Genomic DNA, 26,701 nt, shown 5'->3' on the forward strand with positions numbered 1-26,701 from the left:
CTATTTGGTTGTTAAAGGAATTATAGTTTCTTGTCTACTGTATTGTGAAGAATCACCTCATGCCTATACATTATCAGGAACAAGTGTGTTTAGTTATTAAAATGGAATTGCCTACTTAGTAATAATTAGATAATCTTAAACTAATATATCAATTACACATTTGACATTTTATTGGAAACTAATTTTTATGAAGATGGTAATTTATATTTCTATTGGTCATTAAAACGGGAAATACGAAACTGGCATTTGACTGGTAAAATGTAAAAAGTTTTCTGCTTTAAAATAAACCATAGGCCTGGCTGGGTAGTTCAGTTGATTAGAGCACTGTCCAGCTACATCAAGGATGTGGGTTCAATCTTCAGTCAGGGCACATACAAGAATCAGCCAATGAATGCATAAATAAGTGGAACAGCAAGTCAGTGTTTCTCTTTCCCCTTTTCTCTCCCTCTTTAAAATCAATAAATAAAAAATAAAATGAACTATATTCCAGTCTCAAGGGAAGATGTTAGTAGCAAAAATCTAGTCTGTCTGAGCTGCATATTGATAAATTATTTGTTTTTTAAGGACTAGATTAAATTTTTCTCTAATAACTTTTCCCTTTTTCATAAACTATTTGGAATAGGGGAAATTCAGTGCTATCTCTTTGCAATGTATGCTCTAGAGTAATGTTCCCTAACCCTTTTGAAATCAAGGCAGATATGTCTCAGGCACACCTTTGTCCATTCTGTGTCCCAAGTGGCAATATGAAGCCATCTACTGTTGGAAGTTAAACTGCAGCCATTCTTTTCAGCTAAATAGATTATCACTGTTTGCTATTCCTTGTGGAAACAGAAGAGAATGAGGACACATCAAATGAGGAGCAAATGAAACAAGAGGGAGAGATGGAGGTGGAATAAAAGAATACTGTTAATTAGTGTTAAGGAGTATGAGAAGAGGGTACATTTTGTAGAAGAAAGCATAAGCAAGATTTCAGATAAAATCCATTTGCTTTGTTGGTTGGCACTAAGAATGTTTTGTAAATATTCTGGTTTTCTTTTAAATCTGTTTAAAAGCAGATGAAGAAGGTAGGAAATAAAGAATAAAATGTCTTAAAGCATTACTATCTGTAGGTTCAGGGTTTTTCATTATAATACACCTTCACTAGAGCTACTAGTATTTGTTTCACCAAATGAGTGCTATTTGAGAGCTCAACTTTGGACTCTTCCAAAGTGGTGTTAAACTATATTACTTCTTACGTTCCTAGAAAATCATATTTTTATTGTGGAGCTTAAGATTAACAGTAAGGTTTTAAAACAAATGATTAGAATTTAAAATGTAAACTTTCAATTATCTGATTACTAGGAATAATGGATAGTTACTGTGACTATTTAAGTCACCATCTGATATCCTCATTTGTTTCAGAAAGTAGTAATAGTATAAATAGTACAGAATATAAGCTGTGGAAATATTTGAATTATTATTTATTTGTTTTGCTCATCATAGGGGCAAAGGGAATGTTAGATCATTCTAAGAGTTTGTAAACCATAGAGGTGGGGGTAGGGGACAAATTTTAATTTTAAGAATAATGCCTTTGCTATTTCTCTAGTGTTTCAGAATATCTGAAAGTTGTTTTCATGAGGGAGGATATCAGATGAATTAGGAACGATACTTATATCCCCATCTAGGAAATTCATAATTACTATATATGTTTATTAAGGGCTCAGAGGAATTAGATTGTCAGAATTTTTTAAATTTTATTTTTCAATTACAGTTGATATTCAATACTATGTTAGTTTCAGGTGTACAGCACAGTAGTTAGACAATCACAATTTATTGACACAAAGCCAGCCCCCCAATATTTCAACACTCACCTCACACCATATATAGTTATTACAATGTTACTGACTATATTCCCTATAATGTATTTTACATCCCTATGACTGTTTTGTAACTACTAATTTGTACTTCTTAATCCTCAGAGAATCTGTTTAATTCAGTGTTTCTTAGACTTGTTTGATGGAGCTTACCCGTCCTCCCATGGAAGACCCTTAAAGTTTTAAGAAAATGGACTGGGAGATACTGCTGTCAGGCAACTTCTTAATCTCTGTTAGGTTCAAAGGTTGTTGGTGTGGCCAAATAATGTTTGCTATGGGTAGAAAAATGGGAAACATTTTCTCAAGGTCCTGTGGTAGGTGAATGATAGAGACTTCAGCAAAGGCCATGGATCATCTATTCTTGCTGTGGCCTAAGCCCCGTTCAGGAGTTATACAGAAATTGCTAATTTGCAATTTCTTGGGATGAAACTGAGCATTTATATATGCATATTACATATTTGAGATATTTCAATTAAAATTAGGACAGTATTAGAAGGGAGAAGCAGATCGATATTAGGGACTGGGGAAGTGATTGTCCAGTGGCTGCAAGGGAAACTTCTGAAATGGAGGCACCATCTCCATCCAGTTTCCTCTGTTCTTGGGTTAGCGATTCTAGTTTGCATATTTTATTGTTTTCCAGTACTATATTCTGAAAAGCTTACAGTAATTTCAAAGCCAATATTTCAGTGCTCTGAAAGTCATAAAATTCTCAACTGTTTTATCTGTTGTCCAAAAGTTTTTGTTTTGTTTTTTTAAAGATTTTACTTGTTTATTTTTGGGAAGAGGGAAAGGGAGGGAGAAAGAGAGGAAGAGAAAGAGAAACATTGATTGGGGTTGCCTCTCTCAAATCTCCAACTGGGGACCTGGCCCACAACCTAGGCATGTGCCCTGACCCAACGGCTAGCTGGCACTCAAGCCACTGAGTCACACCAGCAGGGAAAAATTTTTTTAAAAATAATTGTTCACATACATAAGGAGGTAAGTTTTTTAGGAGGCTGTGGCAATAATTTATAAATTCTTTGTATTTTATAATTTAACATGCCACACCCCCCCCCACTACACATATTATCCAATTCTCCCCCTCCCTTTCTCTCAAAAACACGCACCGAATGTGCCATCTTTTAGAGTAATTTTTTCCCCCTGGTTGCATATATTACATAGAAATGAAGATATTCTTCTAAAATCTTGCCCTGGCTGGTGTGGCTCCGTAGATTGAGCGCCAGCCTGCAAACGAAGGCTTGCTGGTCTGATTCCCAGTCAGGGCACTTGCCTGGGTTGCGGGCCAGGTCCCAGGTTGGGGGGCATGTGAGAGGCAGCCAATCAATGTTTCTCTTGCACATGGATGTTTCTCCATCTCTCCTGCCCACCCTCTCCCCTCTCTGAAAATAAATAAAATTTTTAACAAGGGGGAAAAAAAGAAAATTAAGAGCAAGCCAGACATTAAAAAAAAAAAAAATCCCCCAGAAATCTAAGAAATCTAAGACAAGCAGCTTTTAAAATAGACCAAATTAATAGCAAAGATTTTTGTGGGGACTAGATTCTGGATATAATTCTTTGGCAATTATGCGATGCTTAAATTCGTTATACACTATTTTAATTGATTTAAATCTTAGTGAATTGTTTTAAAATTGGAGGCATTAAAAAAAAACCCTCACGCAGAGATGTACTTTCCGATTTTAGAAAGAGGGGAAGGAAAGGAGAGATAGGGAGAGAAACATCGATCGATCAATTACATTTCAGATGTGCCTGACCCGGGTACTGAACCTGCAACCCAGGCGTGTGCCCTGACCAGGAATCGAACCTTGAACCCTTAGGTTTACAGGATGATGCTCCGACCTACCGGGCCCCCCTGGCCAGGGCTGAAGGCATATTTTAGTTATAAAATGATTGAGTGTAAGATTGCTTATATTAACTGTTTTACTCTGGTACTGTTGTAAACACTGATACTGCATATACTTTTGGGGGATCCTCCTCTTTCTAGGAGAGTGTTTTATTATTTTTTTTCTAGTGTAAAAGTTGGTAGAATTGTGCAGTCCCAGAACAGAGGAATAGAGTTGTTCACAGTGATACAGAGTATTCCCAAAAGTGATGCTGAGTGGCTTCAAACACTTAGTGTTAACTACTTCAGCTAGTTCAGACTCTGGATTGTCTTAGAAATAGGGTTTTTTTCTTTCAGAAATATCCATATAGTTATAGGAGAGGGTTTAGGAGCCTAAAGGACCCATTTAAAGGTGTATTCTGAGTCCAAAGAACACATTTTTGACTTTCTGCATCTCTAATCCATACTATATTATTAATTTATGAATTCAGCAACCTTCTTGAGTGTGCGCTATATGACAGTCACTGTTCTAGGTATTGGGGATGTAGCAGTGAATAAAATAGACCAAAACAAATCTCTGTCCCCATGAAATTTACATACTAGTCTGTGAGTTGGAGAGAAGTGGAGAAAAATGAAGGGGAGGAGGATGAGAGAAAGGTGGGGTACAGCGGAGTTCTTCAGGATTTGGTAGAACTTGGGCTGTATTTTTTGAAAAATAAGGTAGTCAGCCCTGCCTGTTGCGACTCAGTGAGTTGCTGGTTCAATTCTTCTACAGGACACATGCCTAGGTTGCAGGCCAGGTCCCTGGTTGGGGTTTTGAGGGAGGCAACTGATTGATGTTTCTCTCTCATATCCATGCTTTTCCCTCTATTTCTCCATTCATTTCTCTCTAAAAATAAATAAAATCTTTTTTAAAAAAAGGTAGTCAGTTGTTTTAGTTCCAAAATGACATTTGAGCTAAGATCTATAGGGAATGTACCTGAGCCATTGAGGTGAGACAATTTTAGGTAGAAGGTACAGCTGTAATCACTTTTTATCAATGACAAGTAGTGTTATGCTTGCTTTTTCTTTTTAAAATCCTTACCTGAGGGTGTTCTATTGATTTTTAGAGAGTAAAGGAGGGAGGGAGGGACAGACAGGCAGACATTGATGTGAGAGAGACATCAGTTTGTTGCTTCCTTTATCTCCTTTATCTGCCCCAACTGGGGATCGAGCCTGCAACCTCAGTATGTACCCTGACTTGAGGGGGATTGAGCCCATAACCTCTTAGTGTATGGGACGATAGATAGTCCAACCAACTGACCCATCTGGCCAGGACTGTTATGCTTACTTTTATATAAAATCTTTAAAAATAGGCATTAAGTAAATATTTTATAATGCATCTGGAATACTGTTATAGGTGCTTAGTTTCCCAAAATGTGATGTGAGTAATTTCAATATCAAAACAGTTGATAAGGCAGAAGCTTGTGCTTTGCTGGTGTTGTGCTTTGTTTTAAAGTGTCCTTGGAAAGGCAGATTTGTTGCCCACACGTATTGGTTATTTTTCAGTCTTTGTAACTCTGTCTCTGTTGTTGTTTCTCTCAATCTCTTCCAGTGGATAGAACTATACAGTTACTCACTGCTCTGCAACCAAGCTGAAACATCTGCAGTCATGCCAGCTGTGCTCTATGGACGTAGACTTTGGTGCAACTGTTAAAGCATCTCCTATTATACTTTGTCCAATTACTTACTCAAGTACACAGTTTAATGCTCCTGTATATGTTTATCCCATTAGCAACAAATTCTACATCAAAATTGGTAGACTGCTTTGATTCAGAATTTTGGTAATCTTGTCTTGTTCAATAAAAAATGATCTGTGGTTTATAGAACAGATTGTATGAGAATCTGAATGTAGGGACCTCAGCCTCTTTAGATACAACAAAGAATTTCTGAATGATCATGGTTAATTTTGTGGTTGGCATTTCACCTGGCACGGTGTGTGTTGCCTAGGTAGTATAGTGACTTTTTGTTGTTGTTGCAAATGTATGCTTGTGTGTAGGATTTCTCATACAGGCTGGCACATGATTTCATCCTCGATTAACTTAGGACAGAATTTGTTTACTGATTCTGAAAAGGCTGTTTTCTTACAAGAATACCATAATAAAATAGATTTCTTATAACTTCTCCATTTATCTGTGGTACAAACTTATTCTCTAATATCCTAGACTAAAAAACTTCCTCATAATTTACCACTTCCTTAAACCCACTCTCTACCTCCTAATCAGTCAACTGTTTCTTTTCTTTTTTCATGCTGCTACTCTAATGCAGGTCTTTCAGTTAATTCCTGGATTGTTAAAGTAGTTTCATAGCCGAGTTTCTTTATTTGGTTACCTTTGACAGTGCACCTTGGAATACAGTTGCAAGATTGATACTCCTAAAAAACAAACAAACAAACAAAAATCCCCTGTTGATTATGGATAAGAAAGAAATGATAGCTTCCTGTTCACCACCCAGATTAAATTAAAACTTTTCTGCTTAGCTTTCAGAGTCCTTATTGACTTAGACGCATCCATTTTTTGTTTGTTTGTTTCTTCCTTTTTGCAGGTTGGCAATACTTATGTGTTTCTTATGACACCACATCTAACTAGAGACTAACTAGAGATTTATTTTCACATTCTTCTAGACCACTCTCACATTTATTACTCTTTTGAAAATCTGTGGCACTTGTAGTGTGATTTTTTTAAGAGATCAGACTACTACAATCATTAGCCTTTTCTGCTTTTAACCAGTAAATTATACAAAGTGATATATGTCAAACTTTCTGGCATAGTGTTCACAGAGTAGGCATTCAGTAAATTACTGAAATGTTTTCAAGCCCTTTGAAGGCGGGGTTTCTGTCTTATCCAATGTAGTGTTATAATAGGCATTGAATATCTTACTGACTTTATAGTTAATAGAGTTGTTTCTTAGAAGAACAGAAGCCTATTATAACATGCTTTAGGTCCTAACCAATGTCCTGCATCAGTGAAGCTGGGTAAGACCTGTTAGGCACTTGGCCTTGTTCTTTAACCCACACACATGTGTGCCAGGACAGCTGCTATTAAATTCTTTGCATTTGTTTTTTACACATTAGAACACAAGAGTTTAACAGTTAGTGGTAGTATTTTTGTAATAACACTGTGTTACTGTATTGGTAGTCTTCACAATTGTTTTTAATATGGACAGTATTTCATCCTGTGATATATTGTTACTGACTTACTGAATCATTTTTTTGGTTGTTGTGTTACTCTTTTAATGTTATAGCATTTCATTGTTTCTTGTAAAGTATTGGGTTGGCCAAAACGTCCATTTAGTTTTTCCCATAAAATGAAAAACATTTAAATTTTTCATCAATAACTATTGGTTTGAATATTTTGAGTATGTCGTCTGTCTCTCACTATTGGCTTCTAGTGGGTGGAGGTCGGGGGTGCTGCTAAGCACCTCCAATGCATAAGACAGCCGCACGACAAAGAATTAATTGGCCAAATGTCAGTAGTACCAAGAAACTTTGCAAACCATTTTTGATGCATTTGCTCAGTCACAGCACCTTCTCCATATATTGCACAAATCTTATTTTGCATTTCAGTTGCATTTTTACCTTTCTTGAGGAAATAAATCATAATATGCTGAAAATGTCACTTATTTTCTTCCATTTTCAATATTAAAATGGCTGCACAAAAATTCACCAATTTTGATATTTTTAAAAATGCTCACTGATGTGACAGCTGTCACAATACAGTCTAACAAAGTTTTCTAAATGAATTTAAAGATAACTAAGCACTACTAGAGCCATTGTATGGAAAAAACTAACTGAACTTTTTGGCCAGCCTAGTACCTTAATTACTTCTTAAGGGCCCTATCTCCCAACAACAGTCAAGTCATATTCTGGGGTACTAGGGGGTTAGAACTTCAACACATAAATTTTGGGGGATCACAGTTCAGTCTACAATAGGCACTATAGCACATTCTCTTTATTTTATTTTTAAGTTTTTATTTATTTATTTCCAGAGAGAGGGGAAGTGGGGGAGGAGGAAGAAGGAGACAAACATCCATGTGCAACCCAGGCATGTGCCTTGACTGGGAATCGAACCAGCAACCTTTTGGTTCGCAGGCTGATGCTCAATCCACTGAACCACACGAGCCAGGGCTAGCACATTCTTTTTAATAGTTGCACAATATTCCTTTGCATTATAACCTAGGTTACCAGTCCCCTGTTGGTACACATGTAGGTAGTCTCCTATCTTGCTCCTACAAACAGTGCTGCGGTAAATATCCTTGTGCCTACCTCTTTGCATACATGGAGAAAGTCTTAGAAATGGAATTCCCAGGTCAAGGAATGTACATGGTAAATTTTGGTGGGTATTGGCCTAGACATGGAGGTCTTGTTTATTATTGTTTCTGATATTTTTTTGAAAGTAAAAATTTACCTTGTGTTTAATGTCCTAATATAAGACCCCATTGTTTTCAGGGGTACATGAATGGCTTTCACTTAGCATTTTGATATAGTATAAACACAATCCCCTATATAAGATTGCCTAGATAATCAGATTCTAAATTGACTGCTTATCTGGGTGACTTCACAATGATAAAAAGAGCTCATATTTGAGTGTTAAGTGCTGTACAGAGGAGTAACTCAGGAATTCTTACAAGCTTTGATGTTAATTCTATTCTGTTTTACAGATTGGAGAAATAGTGTTTCTAAAAATTTTCATTTATGTAATTTTTAGAGAGGAAGTGAGGGAGAAGGAGTGGGAGGGAAACATTGGTGTGTGAGAGATATATCTATTGGTTGCCTCTCACATGCCCCCAACTGGGGACCTGGCCTGCAACCTAGGAATGTGCCCTGGCTTGGAATCGAACCGGTGACCTTTCAGTTCTCAAGTTGGTGCCCAGTCCACTGAGCTACACAAGCCAGGGTGAGAAATAGTCTTAAGGAGATTACATAGCTTGCCCAAAGTCACACAGGAAGGAGGATATGAGCTGAGGGCTGCTCTACTTGAAAGCTTCTGTGCTTGACTGTTACTCATATTGTCTTACTTGGGTGTATTAGAGACTTGATAAATATTTGTTGTATGATTAAGTAATGTTATTTTATGTCTTCTTAAAATAGAGGCAGTTTTACAACCCTTTTTATGACATTCCAAATACTCTGGTTACAGATAAGAAGTTTTGTTTATAAACTGTTCCGTGAGATCAGAGCAGGGATTTCAAAAAGGATTGATCAGGGTAGCAAATAACCCTGTCAAGTAGCACAGATTTTTCTGAGTTTCCTCTTAATTATGGTGTCCAAATGCTTTCATTTAACCATAGCAGTTCTTTCTCATAGGGCCATTTTGGTTTTTGCAAGTTTTAATTAGGATAAGAGTAAGGTGCCATATTACTTTGTCCCGGGTGATATAATAGTTGCTTTATATATGTTACCTCATTTCTCCTTACAGCATTTTTTTGAGTTAGATGTTATTGTATAGATGAGAAAATTAAGGTATAGAAGTGAAGTAACTTGCCAGGATCTGCACACTGAAGTGGAGCTACGATTGGAACCCATATATGCTTTACAAATTCAATGCTTTTTATCATGTTATTAGTTTAGTCAACAAAGTTTTTAAAAAATAAAAATTTTATGTTTTCTTGCCCTTAATATATGCTTAGTATTAGGTGCCTTGGGAGGGAGATAAAGAAGTATAAGCCTAGTTTTTCTCTCTGAGGGCCTATAATCTTATTAAATAAGCACAAGCACATGTGAATAAAAGGAGCATGATTAAGGAGTCACTTATGTGATTCATTTATTTGGTGAGTACTTGCTGTGTGTCCAGTATTAAGCTGTTTTCTGGGACTACAGCAGAGTCCCTGCCTTTATAGAGATTTTCTTATTTTTTTATCTGTCTCCTTTTGTGCAATATAAGAAATACACAAGATAATTATAGATTATGACCATACTATAGAGAAAATAAACAGGGTAATATGATAGAAGTAAGGAGGGAGGAAGGGGTTGGGTATTATTTTGAGTAGTATGCTTAGGGAGGATTTTTTTTTTTAACCATTTTTCTTCTTTTTAAAAAAATTGTACTCCTCCCCACCCCATTACCATTTAGTCCCGTTATAGGGAGGATTTTTTGAGGAGGTGATGATTTGAGCTGGAATCTGAAGGATGAAAAGGCAACAGCTTTAAGAGTAGGGGTAAAATCAGGAAGAGCCCAGCATGTTTGAAGAATACATATAAAGAGGTCTGTGTAGCCAGAGCGTGGAGAGTGAAGGGGAGAGGAGCATGAAGTATGAAATCAAAGAGATAAGGACCTTGTCAAGGGAGTTCAGAATTTGGGTGTGTTTTTGTTTTTTTAAGATTTTATTTATTTAATTTGAAAGGGAAGGAGAAAGAGGGAGAGAAAGGAGAGAGGGAGAGAAGCATTGGTATGTGAGAGAAGCATAGATTGCCTCTCACACACCCCCAACCTAGGCATGTGCCCTGACTGGGAATTGAACTGGTGGCCTTTGGCACCAGCAAGGGCGTAGGGCAGTTTTTGATAGCTGGAGTAGTTAGGGAAGGAATCTCAGATAAGGTGGGATTTGGGGATGGAAGGTAGGATACAGATAAGATGAGATGTAAGGCCAGAGATCTGTGGTTTAGAGAGATTATGTGAATAAAGTCATAGACTTTGACATAAGCGCCAAACCTTATTGGATAATTTGAATAGTATCAGACAATTGACAGTCAATTGACAATTGAATAGATGGGCAGAGTAAGACACAAAGAAACTGGTATCTGTATTACTTTGACTTTTTGAATGAATGCCAAAGTTTTTAAGATTATTTCCTGTTTATTGAGGACTCTGGAGACAAATGATAAAGTTTAAAAAGAACTGTCTTTATGTGGTTTGTTCTGTGTTTGCCTGAAGTCTAAAGAGTTGAAAAAGAATGTTTATATACATTAGCGTTAACATTCTTGCTTTGGGACAATTAAGGGATATTTCAAGTCCTAAAAAGATTCTTATTCTCTATTTTGGTTCTTTTAAGTAATATTGGGTAAGCTAATACCATTAGGTTCTTTTGAATTTTGTTAGAAGCTAAACCTGTATTTTAAGGTTTAAAAACGTTCCTTTACAATAATACATCACTTGTCATGGGGAAAAAGGTAACTGTGGTGGAGGTGTAATAGGATTTCTTATGTCTAGCTGGCAGCCAGGAAATAATGATGATAATAAAGAGTTTCATAGCTTCTTTAAATCTATACTCAAGGACCCTGGAAAAATAAAGGGACTTTAGTTCTGAGTTACTCAAAGGGTATTTGGACCCCCACAGCAGTTAAGAACTTAGGAAATAGGAGTTTTAGTGTTGCGGTCTGGTGGAGTGTTAGGTACTGGGAAGGAGTCTAGAAGGTACACCGTATTTGACAATTTATTTTCCTTATGATTGGCAGAATCATTTTTTACACTTTAAGTTGCTCAATCCCAATTCTGTGTTTTGGTACAAATGGATGTTATTAAAGAGGGATAGTGTTTAGTTATTGGTGCAGAATAACTTCTAGCCCCTTTGGTTAGCAAAATGGTGCTAATAGCCTCTTAGCTGCCATAGTGATTTGACACAGGATATAGAAACATGTCTGGCCTAGTTCCTTCCATGTTGTTGAAGCTGGCATTGTATATATTACAAAACCAAAGTCTCTTCCCTGGTTACCTGCTTCCGCTCCATCTGGTGACATTTCAATACATGAAGTTATTAATTAATAATATATGTCAAATGCTTTGCAGAATAGATAATTAATTTGGAACTTGACTCTTGTAACAGTTGCTCTGTGTTTGGCTGTTTTTAGTAAGAGCATTAAGTACTGTAATTATTTTGGAAATAAAAAATGTGCTCTAAGTGTATTGGAATTGTTGATGTTTTAAAACTTAATTGACAAAAGTGCCTTTAATCATTCAAGCAAGATTAATAGGTTTTACTAATCATTTATTATATATCAGGCACTGTTATGAATTCCTTTAAAAAAAAAAGATTTTATTTTTTGGGGGGGGAGGGAGGGAGAAAGAGAGGGAGAGAAGTATCTACGTGAGAGAGAAACATCAATCGGTGGCCTCTCATTCGCGCCCCAAGTGGGGACCAAACCTGCAAACCAAGCTGGTGCCCTGACCGAGCATCTAACTGGCTAGCTTTCGCTTTGTGAGATGACTCCCAATCAACTGAGCCACACCAGTCAGGGCTAAATTCTTTACATGTTTTATCCTAGTCAGCTTATCCTATGAGGAAGGTATTACGATGTTCAATTTTTAGATAAGGGAATACTGAGCCACAGAGAATGTTAAATAACTTGTCAAAGGTTACACAGCTCGAGAGGTAGAACCAGTCTGACTCCTGAACCAGTGCTCTGAACAGGAGACCCACAACCAGTTTCCAACAGATTGCTAAGCTGTCAAGTTAGAGAGCCTGAGAAATGGAAGATTTGTGGGTATATAGAAAGGGGAAGAGCAGACTCTTTCTTACTAGTTCTTCTGTCACCTTTCCCAAATAAAATTCAGTAGTTGTCTGCAGGATGAATAAACGGGAACCGAACTTCTATCTCTTGCTTCCTCTTCTGCCTTCCTCTTTCCAGTGCCGGCAGCTGTCCTGGGTATATATATACTTGCCACTCCATTTGCAGTGATGATGTTTGTTCTTATTAATGTCACTTCTCAGGTGAGGTAATATAGTTTAGTATTTTAGAGCAGGGCCTTGACAGACTGCTTGGGTTTAAATTTCAGTTCTGCCATTTACTGGCTCATTAATCTTGGCCTAGTTCTTCACTGAGCCTCACTTTTCTTACCTGTAAAATGGGGATAATATAGTACATATCTCATAGGGTTGTTGGGAGGATGAAATGTATGAATATGTGTAATATGTTTAGAACAGTGTGTGGCACGTAGTGCTACATAAGTGTTTGCTACTCTCACTATTATTTGAAGACACTTTCGGGTTGAAACACTTCTGAAATATACTAATTGAAATCTTTCAGTATTCCATGTGAGTTTTTTATTACTGAATATGTAAAATATTAGCTGGGTGATACAGCTAATTTATATTGATAATTTGAGTTCTACTTAGAGGAACTTTTAGATGACCTAAAATTCCAGTAATGTTTATCTTAGTTTAGATTCTTATGTTACTGCTATTTCTTATCTTGCTATAATGTAGGAAAGTGGTTCTCAAACTTCATTGTACATTAGAATTACATAGGGATTGTTGAATTCTGATTTATTATATTTGGGATGAAGCCCAGGAATCTGAATTGTTGAAAAACCCAGTTCAAGGTGATTCTGATTCTGGTGATCTGAGGCAATAATTTTGAAATTGCTGGCTAGAAAAGCATAACAGGAAAAAGATTATAAGGGGCAATAACTATCAGATTTTTGTTAGTTTGCAGGTAGGCAGTGATGACTTATAAACTAAAAAAGCATTTAATTTGGTGTTTAAAGATAGTGATAGGGTCTGTTCTCTTACCTAAATCATTATTAATACCTGTTAGATAGCTTGATTTTAGGGACTACTCTGTTGATATAGAAATGACATAGGAAATACAGAAAGAAATAATATAGGAGTCTTCAAGTAAAGAAGTAATATTTGGGGGGATTTCTTGGTTTTTGCATCATTAACTAATTAGCAGTAAATAGGTTTCTTTTAACCTATATTTTTGGTGTACTTGCTGTGTGCAAAGCATGAAAAGTTTGATTAGATAGTCCACCAGAGAGAGGAAGTACAGTAAGTTTTGACCTACTGTACAAAAATTGGATGTGGTAGGATTGATTTAATTGGCGTGGTAGGTAGAGGAATTCATGTATATTACGTGCTACAAGCCAGGTCTTCTTTTAATAGTATTATTTAATCTTCATAACAACTGTGTGAGGTTTTAATATAATTGGTTCTGTGTTACAAATGAGAAAATTGTGGCAAAAAGGGGATTAGGAAACCTGCCCAGGTCCCTATTAAGTGCTAAGCAGCGATTAAAACCAGTTTTCCTGACTTCAAAGTTAGGAGTTATTATTTTTATCTGTTACATTTATGTATTTTGGATCATCTTTCCAGCTTATTAGGCAGGAGGACACACAAGATGGGCCTGATTGTCTTGGCGGCAGTTTTTCCTGCTCTGAAAAGAAAAGATACAGACTTCTAAAAGTTTTCAAAGTAATAATGCTTATCTAATGATCTAGCCAAACCGTATGCAGAGCACATTTCTCTTACACATATTCCATTTACCCATTACCTTCCATGGGAAAGTCTTAAAGACCTCTCTCATAAAATTTGGTACTCAGTTATAATGAATTTGTGCTTAACAATGCAGAAGTATTTTTTCTTGGTTATCAGACTTATTTCAGTTGGTTGGTTATTTAGGTTGACTGTTCTATAATTTAGTTGTAATTCTAGTTTGGAACTGTGAGGAGGTGAGTGTAACTTCCACCTACTTTGCTGCCATCTTGGATCTCCCAAGAGTGTAGAAATATTTTGTAAAAATTATAGTCAAAGGATAAAACTGATGGATGAGCCATTTTGAAATATTGTTAACCATTGTGCCTAAACTCACACGATAGATTTCTTCTAATACAAATTGTGTTGTATCTGTATGCTTTACTCAGTAGTTGGAAGTTTCCTACTGGCCAGAATGATCTCATTTTTAACATTTTCTTTTTATTCCTATTAAAATTAGATTTTATTTTTTGTCTTGTTTTGCAATATGTTTTTTATTGTTCTTTTACAGTTGTCCCAATTTTTTTCCGTTGCTCTCCTGCCCCCGCCCCCAGTCAGTCCTCACGCTGTTGGCCATGTCCTCGAGTCATTTATATGTGTTCCTTGACTAGACTTCTCCTCTTACTTTCCCCCATATGCCCCCTCCCCTCTGGTAACTGTCAGTCTGTTCCTTGTTTCCATGCCTCTGGTTCTATTTTGCTCGTTTGTTTTGTTAATTAGGTTCCTCTTAGAATAGGTGAGATCATTTGGTATTTGTCTTTTGCCTCCTGGCTTATTTCACTTAGCATCATATTCTCCAGTTCCATCTATGCTGTTGGGAAAGGTAGGACTTCTCTTTCTGATAAGAAGTACTCCATTGTGTAAACGTACCACAGTTTTTTGATCCACTCACCCACTGATGGGCACTTTAGACTGTTTCCAGCACTTGGTTATTATAAATAGCGCTGCTATGAACATAGGGGTGCATAGGTGCTTTTGAATTGGTGTTTCAGGAGTCTTAGGATATAATCCCAGCAGTGGAATTGCTGGATCAAAAGGCAGTTCCATTTTTAGTTTTTTGAGGAAATTCCATACTGTTTTCCACAGTGGCTGCACCTGTCTGCATTCCCACCAACAGTGCACTAGGGTTCTCTTTTCTCTGCATCCTCGCCAGCAGTGGCTGTTTGTTGATTTGTTGATGGTGGCCATTCTGACTGGTGTGAGGTGGTATCTCATGATGCTTTTAATTTGCATCTCTCTGATGGCAAGTGATGCTGAGGGTTTTTTCATATGTCTGTGGACCATCTGTATGCCCTCCTTGGAGAAGTGTCTGTTCAGGTCCTTTGCCCACTTTTTAATTGGATTCTTTGTCTTCCTGGTGTTGAGTGGTATGAGTTCTTTATATATTTTGGAGATTAAGCCCTTGTCCGAGGTATCATTGGCAAATATGTTTCCCCATATGGTTGATTCCTTTTTCATTTTGATGATATTTTCTTTAGCTATGGAGAAGCTTTTTAACTTGATGCAGTCCCATTTGTTTATTCTTTCTTTTATTTCCTTGCCCTAGAGGGTGTATTGGCAAATATATTGCTGTGTGGAATATTCTTAGATTTTATTGCTTATGTGTTCTTCTAGGACTTTTATGGTGTCATGGCTTATGTTTAAGTCTTTTATTCATTTGACTTTATTGTGGTGTATGGTGTAAGTTGGTGGTTTAGTTTCATTTTTTTGTAGGTACCATTCCAGTTCTCCTAACACTTTGTTGAAGATGCCACATTTTCTTATTTACTGGTATCAGAGAGAGAGGTACTGCGTTTAAGGTTTTTACTACATAAAGAACCACTACATATTCTAAGACTTTTCTTTGTGATGGTCTGCCGAAGACAGTTTATTTTGATGGAATTTCCTTATTTATCTGTTTGTTATTTATTCTTTAATACAATTATTAATGATAGCTTTCTTTGGAATATTTTAGGAAAGCTTTCTCTCCATCATAGCTTGTAAAAGTTTGTGATGTAGCCATATGGCAGTCATAGTCATTGCTTTAAATAGGGAAACTCTTTGTCTCAATTACTTCTTATCTCCTAGGAAATTTTAATGAAAATTTCAAGAAACAGTAGCTTAACCAAAAAAAAAAAAGTTATAGTTCTTCCTTCACTAGAAGTTTCAAGTTTATAAGCAGCCTGTTGATTTTGTATTTGCTTGTTAGTATGGTTATAAGTTTTAAAAATGAATACCAGCTATAAAATGAAGATAAGGAGCTTTATATTTATGGATGACAATTAATTTGACTTCACCCACAATTAAAACTTAAAAAAAACATTTATCTTAGATAACTTAGGAGACCAAGTCTCAAAAGTAGTCAAGTTCACTACCAAATATTAATACAATTTTATGGATTCTAAGACATTTTCTCCCACATTTAATACCTCTGAATTTAGGATGAATTTTAAAATCATTGTCTTATTAGAGTCTATGAAATATAGTAGTTAGTATTTCAGTCTTGTTTCTGTAAGAGTTCAAAATACCAGGAACTTAATGAGAGAGGTTTCTCTCTTTCCTGTGTAGAAGTCCAAAAGGCAATCCAGAGCTGGCTTCTCCTATTCTATTATTCATTCTTCTTTTTTTTTAAAGTTTTGTTTATTTACTTTTTGGAGTGAGAGAAGGGAGAGAGGAAGAAGGAGAGAAACATCACTGTGTGAGATACACTGATGGGTTGCCTCTCACATGGCCCCAACTGGGGACCTGGCCTGCAGCCCAGGCGTGTGCCCTGACTGGGAACTGAACTGGCAACCTTTTGGTTCCCAGGCTGGCTCTCCCTCCACTGAGTCACACACAGCAGCCACGGCTCATTCTTAACATGTAATTTCTGTCTGTGGTTCAGTATGAATGTTCCAGCCCCCATCATACTGCTTGCTTTCAAGACAAGTGCTGAAAGTTACATCCATCACTCCCACTCCCATCCAGAACTTAGTCACTATGGTCACCTTTAGCTGCAAAAGAATTTAGGAAATACAGTTTTTACTAGGTGCCATATGCATAGGTTAAAAACTCTGTTACTAAAGAAGAGAGAAGGAATTGGTAAACAGCTAGCAATCTCTGCCACAGTGATCAAACATTACTTTCTGTCTAGTGTTTATGATTAAACTCTGTCTTAAAAAATTACCTCAATAATGGTCAGGACAACTAGAAGGTACAAGAAGTGAACCTGAAATAGGTTTGAGGACATCTGGGAAATTCTATGGAAGACTTTTTTTTTAAATGCAGAACATTATCTTGTTTTTCAGAGGTGGAGTGAGGAACCATGAGAAGACAGCTATTCATATTTTCTCATCTTGCCTTTATTATTAAGTAAAAGACATTCTAGAATAATTTTGTAGAATTAATTTATAATAGTATTCGGTGTGCTTGATTATTTAAAGATCAAGATCTTTAACCTTTAATGCTGTACTAGTCTGAGTGCTTCTTTAGTACATTACAGGGGAAAGAGAAGGCAAAGGATAAAAAGAGGTTAAATGAAGAAAATTGTAATCAAGATGGTTTTGATGAGGAACGGGGGAGTGTGCATTTACTGTACGTTATTCACTCCTACTGTATATATAAATGTTAATATTCATTTATAAATTATTATGATTAAGGGTTGTGAAGGGTACTGTAGAAGCATATAGGCATGACATCCAACCCAGAGTTAGATGGGTCTAGCACATTTTTATGTTTATTAAGGTGTCAGCTCTAGCCAATGGGAAATTATAACCCCTTCAGGAGTGAAATAGGACTTTATCTTAAAATATAGATATACAGAGGGTAGTGTTTCTTTTTTATTCTTCCAGAAAAACTGTTAAAAGTAACTCTTAAGATGTCATTTATCCCAATTTTGTAGATACCAAGATGTGGGGAAAAAATAGCTGGTAATGACTGTAAGGAACCTTGAGTAAAGAATAGACATATACTGATTTTAGAGTTGTTTAAAAGTGAAAATAAGCATCTCAGAATTGATGAAATATAATAAGTCTTTGGTGCATTTGTGATCAATAGCTTCATAGACTGGAGAACTACAGTAGGAGAAGCTAAAGTATTATATGTTTATAAGTCAGTATTTGACTTTTTCATTATAAGAATGTAGGTTTTGGCCTCTATGCCATGAATATTGAATTAGTAATGAGGCAACCTGGTGCTTACTGCTGAGAGGAGGGATACTCTGATCTTTGTCCAGTATTCTCATGTTGCTTAACTACTTCAGGGGTGGTGGGGGTGCTCTGCTGCTCGTTGCTTACAGTCCGGGTAACCGTAGCTCTGAAGTTGGATATGTGGACCATTCTTTAAAGCAGTGGCCTTTATATTGCAGTTCAGTGCACATAACATGTATGCACATAATGTGTGTACACATACAACTGAAAGAAAGGTTTCATCAAGTGCTTCACACACTAAATGGTACATCTGAACTAGAAATAGCCTCTTTCATTAAGAAATATGCTGCTATTTACACCACTTCGAACTTCTTAAAAAGATTTTATTTATTTTTAGAGAGAGGGGAAGGGAGAGAGAAAGAGAGGGAAGAGAAACATCGACCAGTTGCTTCTTGTACGCACCCTGACTGGGGACTGGAAATCCGCAGACCAGGCATGTGCCCTGACTGGGGATTGAACTGGCGACCTTTTGCTTTGCAGATGATGCCCAGCCAACTGAGCCACATCAGTCAGGGTGACCATTTTGAACTTAAAAAAAAAAACCAAACATTTAAGTCAAAACAACCAAACATCAGAAACCTGACTCTTACTTATTATTGTGACTTCGAGCAAGTCACTGTCTCTTTAGGTTCTTTCTTCAGTAATGGTAGTTGGGGTGCTTGTTCTGTTTTTGCTATGAATGAGTGAACCTATTGCTAGGTGAAGAAAAAAAATAGATATAACTGCAAAGAAATAAAACAAATATCTTTAATCTTTTTGTAGGTTGTCATCGGATTTGAAATATTTAAGGTGGATAGAAAACTGTTTCAGCGATGCAGACAATTAAGTGTGTTGTTGTGGGCGATGGTGCTGTTGGTAAAACATGTCTCCTGATATCCTACACAACAAACAAATTTCCATCTGAGTATGTACCGACTGTAAGTATTAAGGCTTTCAACTGTTAGTGAAACAATATAATTTGATATCCTTTTGAAAACTCTGTGTGTGTACTGAAATATTTCTGTTGTCTGCCTTTGTTTCCTGTTTTTAAAGATCTTGACTTCTCATGGGTAAATTATAGACACTTTAAAATTAAACAGCTGAAAAATCAGTGGAAAGTCAGAAGGGGTGACACAAGGGTTTGCAAGAAGTGCTGGGAGGCAAACTCCAGTAGATGGTCTCAGTTTGGAGAAGTATGCTCTACATCTTGGAATGAGGTGACTTTTTTTTTTTTTTTTGATATCTTGGCCAATGATTAATCAGTGCTTGGAGGTCTTCTGGGATGTTTTTTGGGGTCTTGAAACTTCAGAGAAAGTAGTATGCCTACACTTAACGCTTTTGAGGGGGAGTAGAAAGGACTCTTATGGAACTGCTATCTAACAGTAATGGAGCTCCAAACTGGTTTTTTTAGGGGTGGAGAAGACCTGCTTTTGTTAACGCCAACAGAAGCCTTTGGGGGTCCTCTTCTACAAATCTTCTTATTAGTTCTTGGAAGAGTAGAGTGAAAATGGAAATAACAAACAAAATAAAGTGAGAGAGAGAGAGAAAGAAAGAATGTGTTTGGGGATCCAGTGTTTGTCCCAGGTTGTGGGACCAGCCTGGGATATAATTATGTTAAACACAGATGTGTATTCAGTGGTGAGAGGGAAGTAGGGTTGGCTCGGCTTGGCCCCATCTGCCTATGTTAAGTGGGCTATTTTAGGGATTATGAAGCACCTATGCAGATTTATATGGGATACATAGTGTTTGTAAATAAAAAGGAAGAAAATATATGTGTATTTCAGGTTAATCTTCAGAAACATGAGCATTGTTAAGAGGGTAAATTGTTAAAAGTCTTGGTTATGTTTAATTGAAATTGATAGTCTACAATGTCCCAAGGCAGGTAAAGCGAATGAAGTAGGCCAAGGCTATAGGAAGAAGATTACATTTCCTGGAGGGGGGAGTTTGAAGGTATAATTAAATATAAAATCATTTTTCTGTTGGCCCATTTTGAGACATTGTAAGTGAAAGAAATTCTGAGGTTAGAAGTGACTTTTTAGAGGACTTTTAGAGCTCTATGGATCTTGTTTCAGAGTGAGGCAATTATCAGAATTTTTGTGTTTCTGTCTCCATTAACATTATTTTCTTGTAAACATTTCTGAGTCTGTTTTATGACTTTGGTTGGTGTTCTGTTCAAGGTGGCTTTGTGGGTGCTTTATATATGTGTTTGTATGTGTATCTCTGGAAAAGGGTTAGTTATGACTTAAGAAAATAACCTGTGTGGCTTGAGAGCTTAACTACGTTAGTTACATTTCCATGTTCTTGTTATCAAGAACTGACTTTTCTTTAACTACCAACTCTCTCATGCCCTTGCTTCTACTCTTATCTACAGTTAAACAAGCTCCTAACCTATTAAAACATCAATCAGAAAATTAGTGTTGGATAACTACAAGGTTAAACAGGGCTTATCTTAAAATGTAATGTCCTTCTTTTAGTTGGAAGGCTTTGCTTTTTAATTGTAAGTTAATTCAGAGGCATCCATTAATTAGTGTTGGGTCTTCTTCCCTGTAGCACCATCATCTCCCATTTTCACAAATAACTTATTACAACCGTATTAGTATAAATTGAGTTTGTCATGCGTCTTACAGTCTATTTACAAATAAAACATGTAGTCAAAGAAAGTATCTTAGGTCATGTGGTTTGTACCCAGTAACATCAGTTTTATTCATGAAATCCCAACAAATAATCTGCCAGCCTTTTATTGGATACTTTCCTTGAGTACGTTCAGGGAACCTTTATTCTCTCTAGTGGGCCTGTTGGCAACAAGGCTCTTCTTATTTTGAACCCTGAAGGGAAAAAGATTATCATGGATTTAGGATATTTTAATTCTAGATTAAAAGGAAATGGTCTATGAAGAAATAATATTTCAGAAATCAGATTGAACATTGAGGTAAATTTTAAACTATTAAAATTTTCAAACTTGAACAGGGTTATTTTGTATAGCTAGAGACTCTGCTCCTGTGACATCTCCAACCCTTCTGTGACTTTTTATCCACTCTGCTGGGGTAGAGCAGACGTTCCAGAACACATCCCGTATCACTTTTCCACAAACCGTTTAGCTCATTCAAGGTTGGTTGGCAAGTTGGTTATATAAGGAAGAGGGGCTAAGAGAGGAATATGTCTTAGGAAGGAAATATTGCCTTTGCTTAAGAATTATTCTGTCTCATTTTGACCATCCCCTTGCACACTAACAGTGTATTTTTGTGTTTTTAGGTTTTTGACAACTATGCAGTCACAGTTATGATTGGTGGAGAGCCATATACTCTTGGACTTTTTGATACTGCAGGTGAAAACTTGATGTCTTTCATTATGTTTTGGTCTATAACTATGACAGTTGCTGGTTTTTGTCTTTTTTCTTTTTCTTTTTGGACATTTTTGGGAAAGCATATTAGCAAACCACTTGCCTCTTTTTCTAAAAAATAATTTAGCAGGATTGAATATCATGATGGTTTTTGCTTGACCAACAGGCAGTCCCAGACCTGGAATAGCAAACAGGAGTTAGGAGTCCCCTGGATGGATGGTGTGGAAAGAGGTAGAGTGAGAGCAGAGTCCATAGACAAACTGTATTATCAGTCCCTGAAATTTGAAGGTTTATTTAGTATGTGTGTTTGTATAATATGTACAGGTAGCTTCTAATAACATACAGATAGGTTGTTATTTTACACTACATTTGAAAATATTTTGAGGGTGATCCAATATCTAGCTTATTAGTATTGATATTTGTGGTCAACTTTTCAAGTTAAAGGAACATATTTTTTTCTTTCATAAGTATACCCAATTCCTCAGTTATTTATTTCTCTTAATAGTGGCTACACATCTTAATTTCTGATTTATCTCAATTTTAAGTTCAGTTAGCCATAGGAAAGTTTCAGACAGTTGTCCTTTTAGTATTGACATGTAGGAATTCTAAATTTTTTTGCGTTACCTTCTCACTGTCTGCCAGCTGACATAATGCTTTTGTGGAGTGTATTACTCGGCCCACTTTAAGGAGCTGTACAGATTCAGTTGGGAGGGTGAAATGGAGAGAAGTAGTAAAGTTTAGAGATCAGTGGATTTCTAATGGTGTCTTAGACCTTAAAATTTTTTATGAATTAAAAATTATGAGTAATGGTATATTAGAGGAAACTTGGAAAATAGAGAAAATAAAATAATGACACACACACACACACACACACACACATACATATATATCTCTCTTATGATAGGTGAGGGATGTTGTTTTATGTGTGCCCTTGGAGGCTATGTATATATGCAGAAGAAAAGACAATGTAAATTAATTTTAAATTTTATTTTCAAATTTCAAAGCTTATTTTTATAAGCCTTTAGCTTTAATCAGTATTTTATATTTTAGCTTTGCTGAAGTATATTACAATAGATTTCACTTGTTTTAAGTGCTCAGTTTGATAATTTTGCTGACTATATAGTTGTATAACCTCCACTGTAATCAAGATATATTATCACCTTAAAAATTCCCTTGTGTGCCTTCCCTTGACATGGTGCCAGGCAACCACAGATCTGCTTTCTGTCACAGTAGTTTTGTTTTTCTAGAATTTTATATGAGTGGAATCATACAATATGTAGTCTTTTATGTTTGATTTCTTTTACTTGGCATAATGTTTTTGAGCTTTATCTGTGCTGTGTGTATCAGCTTGTTTTTATTGTTGAGTAGTATTTCATTCTATGGCTATAGCAAGATTTATCCATTTATGAGTTGATTGATATTTGGGTTTCACTTTTAAGTTGTTATGAATAATGGTGCTATGAACATTTGTATACAAGTCTTTATATAGATATATTTTATTTCTCTTCAGTAAATAGCTTGGAGTGGATAAGCATTTAAGTTTAGTTGCACAAATTATTAAACTTTTTATTACAGTAATCAACTTTAACAAATCATTCTCAGGTGGCCAAAGGTCCTTTGATTAACATTTGTTTATTTTATGTAGGTTCACAAGAGTTTAATCCCAATCAGTCTCATTTTACAACTGTTAAATTTCTTCCCACAATTTAAACTGCATTTATAAATTTAATGTACTATTCAGTTTCCTCCTTTAAGTAATTTAGAGTGCTTGACCTGACAAATGAAACATTCCCAAGTTTTTACATACATATCTAATAAACTTGGTAACTTGTGATTTTCTGTATTTTTAAATTAATCGTAAAAGGATTATTTACAACCTTTATAAAATTCTTAGCATTTTCAACCAAGATATCGCAAGTTTAAGATCAGTTACTCAATTATACATTTTAAATTGGAATCCGAATCATATTCTTTAATATGGCATTTATTTTAAATATTATATGCATGAGTGTTAAATAAGGATAGATTATTCCTAAATTTTCAGAGAAGGAAAACTCTGACTCCAAAAAACCTCCGCTGCCTTGCGGCATACCTCTTCAGGGGAAAGGCTAAGGGAGTAAACCCCGACAGAAAATCCGGAGCCGGAGTCCCTAAGGCGGTTTGACGTTGTAGTCAACACCGGCAACTCCTGCGGCGCACCTGAAGCCAAGCTGTATCGACTCCGTCTTTCCCTTGGACCCTTCAGCTGCGAAGAGAGGGGGGGTCTGCTGCATGGGCAACAGCAGACCCTCCATATCACCCTGCCCAGGCTCTGTAGCTTCAGCTTCACTGGAGAGGACACTCCAGCGTCATCACAAGATGTCGATTCAACACGGGAGGAGACAGATACCGTGTCACTCCCGAGTCGGACTGCACAGCCATTCTCGGCGGTGCAGATAGACTCTTAAGAAGCTACACCATCGTCTCTCGAGACGGACGGCTGCCAACAACATTCCTAAATTTTACTGAAATTAACAATAATAGTATTTGATTTATTTTATCCCTGTATTAGATTCTGAATCTTTCTGGGAGTTAAAAGATACTTGTTAAGTCCTGGCTGGTGTGATTCAGTGGAGTGAGCACTTGCTTGTGAACCAAGGGGTTGCCGGTTCGATTCCCAGTCAGGGCACATGCCTGGGTTGCAGGCCTGGTCCCCTGTTGGGTAAGGCAGCCAATCGATATGTCTCTCACACATTGATGTTTCTCTGCCTCTCTTTCTCCCTCCCTTCCCCTCTCTCTAAAAATAAATAAATAAAACCAAAAAAATAAAAAAGAACCAAGAAATAATTTTACCATCTAAAGCAAGCTGGGGGGTTTCCATCTAACTGGCTGAGGTCACTGTAAACCAGAGATCTTTTTTGACAGGCACTGGAGACCTGGGGCAGAGGTATCCAGCGGGAATCTCCTATCTTTCACACACTTGAAGAGACTCCATTTCCTTTTACAAAGGCCTTAATCTCAGGAGTCCCTGTTTCTTGTTCAAGTCATGTCATTAACTCAGTTTTCTTTCTGCTACAGCTTACCTCCCCACTTAGACGGCCTCTGACTTCCTTTAACTGGTTGCATTTAATCTATCGACTGTCATTTTGTTCAGAATTCTTTTAATAGCCTTCTTATCTTACCTCTAGCTGTAACTCTTACAGTTGTATTTAATATTATTTAAGATCAGAGATAGGCCTCTCCCTCTGTGTTTTGGCTTTATTTCTGCTTCTCTGGCCACAACAGTAAATTCTTGCCAGTGAGTTCCCCACAATTTTGTTATTTTTTTTCCTGAATGTGTTCTACTACTGGGTATATAGTTTTATGTTTAGCTTTTTATTTACTTATTTATTTTTAAGATTTTATCTTTATTTATTTTTAGAGAAAGGGGAAGGGAAGGAGAAAGAGAGAGAGAAATATCAATTGGTTGCCTCTCGTATATATCCCTAACTGGGGACCTGGCCCGGAGCCCAGGCATGTGCCCTGACTGGGAATCGAACTGGTGACCTTTCAGTTTGCAGGTCAGCGCTCAGTCCACTGAGCCACACCAGCCAGGGCTGTGTTTAGCTTTTTTTTATGTGACATGTTTCTCATAGGCTGTTTTCCATGTTGTAGAATCATCACACTACTGCCAGTTCTTCTTTATGTCAAAATTTAAGTGTTATTCTTTATTACAGAGATACAGGTATTACTTATAGGAAAAAAATAAAAGTATAGATAAGCAAAAGGAGAAAATGAAAAAGCATTTACAGTGTCTTTCTCTATATCATGGTTCACTTATCGCGGCCTCACTGTATTGTGGGATTTTAAAAAATATTATATTTATCTATCATGGATTTTTGGCTATATTGCGGGATTTTGTGGTACTGTATATGTATGTTAAAGTTACGTAGGTTTAAGAGTGTAGAATATGTTTAAGAACATAAGTAGTGTTTATAAAAGAGTGGAAAAGGTTAATAAGGGACTGGGAACGGTTTATAAGTGTGTGGGAAGGGTTTATAAAGCCTTAAAATATATATAAATAAAATAAATGTAAGGTTCCTACTTCGCAGATTTTCACCTGTCGTGGTGGGGTCTAGAATGTAGTACCCATGATAAGATACTGTATCCAGAGACAATCATGTCTTAGTGTCAACAGAACTCTTCCTATACATTTAGTGTTTTTATACATAGGAGAAAAAGGATTTTTTTTTCCTCCTCTCTGTACCTGCCTTTTTCTCTTGAAAAGTATGGTGATCTGTCAGTGTTGTACTTGTATGCCATAGTCTTCATGGTTACACGGTAGTCTGTTATGTGGCAGATCACACCACAATTTAAACTTGTTTTGTTAGCATTTGAGCTCCATTTGCAGTTTTCTTTTATATTATAACCTTTCCCTATACAAACATTTTTATATTTTGACACACATTCTTTTTTCAAGAAATATTTTTTCTTTTAGAGAGGGGGGAAGGGAGGGAGAAAGGGAGAGAAACTTTGTGCAAGAGAAAGATCGATTGGCTGCTCCTCGTGTGCCCCCAACTGGGGACCTGACCTGCAACCCAGGCATGTGCCCTGACAGGGAATCGAACTGGCAACCCTTTGGCTCACAGGCCAGTGCTCAGACCACTGAGCCACACTAGCCAGGGCAGAATCAAAATTTTTTTGATCATGTTAATGTACCTTAAAGATGTTAATTGATAGTGCTACCTCTATCTTGAGTGAATAATGGCCATTTTGACATACTTAGTGGATGAATTCTAGCTGGATAAATTATGCTTGGATATTGAAGAGTCTTGCTCATGGTAGGGACTGTATTCATTCTATTTCCTTAAATGTGTCACTTCTAGCAGTAGTAGAGGTAAGGCAGACTCCTTTTGTTTATTGAATGATTTTACTTCTGACTTTTTTTTTTTTTTTTTCTGTTTGAGAAAGGAAAAGAAAGACTTTTATAGCTTTGAGAGCTTATCACAAATAAATGGACTGACCAATACCGCTTTGGATTGAGTATTCCAAAAGAATGGCTTTATTGGTTTTTTTGTCACTAATCCTTCTGAATAGAAGGTTGGTTGCATGTAAAACACTGAACATTCATTTTGATGCGTTTAGTGGTGCTCAGGAATATAGACTTGGACCTGTATTTGATGCTAACTTGCCCTGCTTGTAGGGGCCGAATAACTAAAAATGAAGTCTTTAATAGACTGTCAGGTCTAATATTTTTGAAATGTATTCCATTTGATTAGGGAAAAGGCCAAGAAAAGGTATGTGAACATCATCATATCTTTTTACAAGGCTTTATTAACTGGTTTGTCTTCTTATTTTT

General features: G+C 36.6%; 1 protein-coding gene across 3 annotated transcripts in view; it reads left to right on the top strand.

Moving 5' to 3' along the window:
• The window catches only part of CDC42 (cell division cycle 42), a 39,461-nt gene that overhangs the window by 4,712 nt on the left and 8,048 nt on the right, over positions 1 to 26,701 (top strand). For 2 of the 3 annotated variants that reach the window (XM_090268746.1, XM_090268744.1), the window contains exons 2-3: positions 18,828 to 18,982; positions 21,297 to 21,369. In XM_090268746.1, the coding sequence (XP_090124872.1) occupies positions 18,878 to 18,982; positions 21,297 to 21,369 (178 nt within the window). In that variant the 5' untranslated portion in view covers positions 18,828 to 18,877. Of the gene's footprint in view, positions 1 to 18,508; positions 18,527 to 18,827; positions 18,983 to 21,296; positions 21,370 to 26,701 lie in introns of those variants that run through there. The other variant, XM_090268745.1, reaches the window with a different exon arrangement.

The sequence above is a fragment of the Furipterus horrens genome, unplaced genomic scaffold (assembly GCF_987537825.1).
Source record: "Furipterus horrens unplaced genomic scaffold, mFurHor1.1.pri manual_scaffold_3, whole genome shotgun sequence".
NCBI classification, from domain to species: domain Eukaryota; kingdom Metazoa; phylum Chordata; class Mammalia; order Chiroptera; family Furipteridae; genus Furipterus; species Furipterus horrens.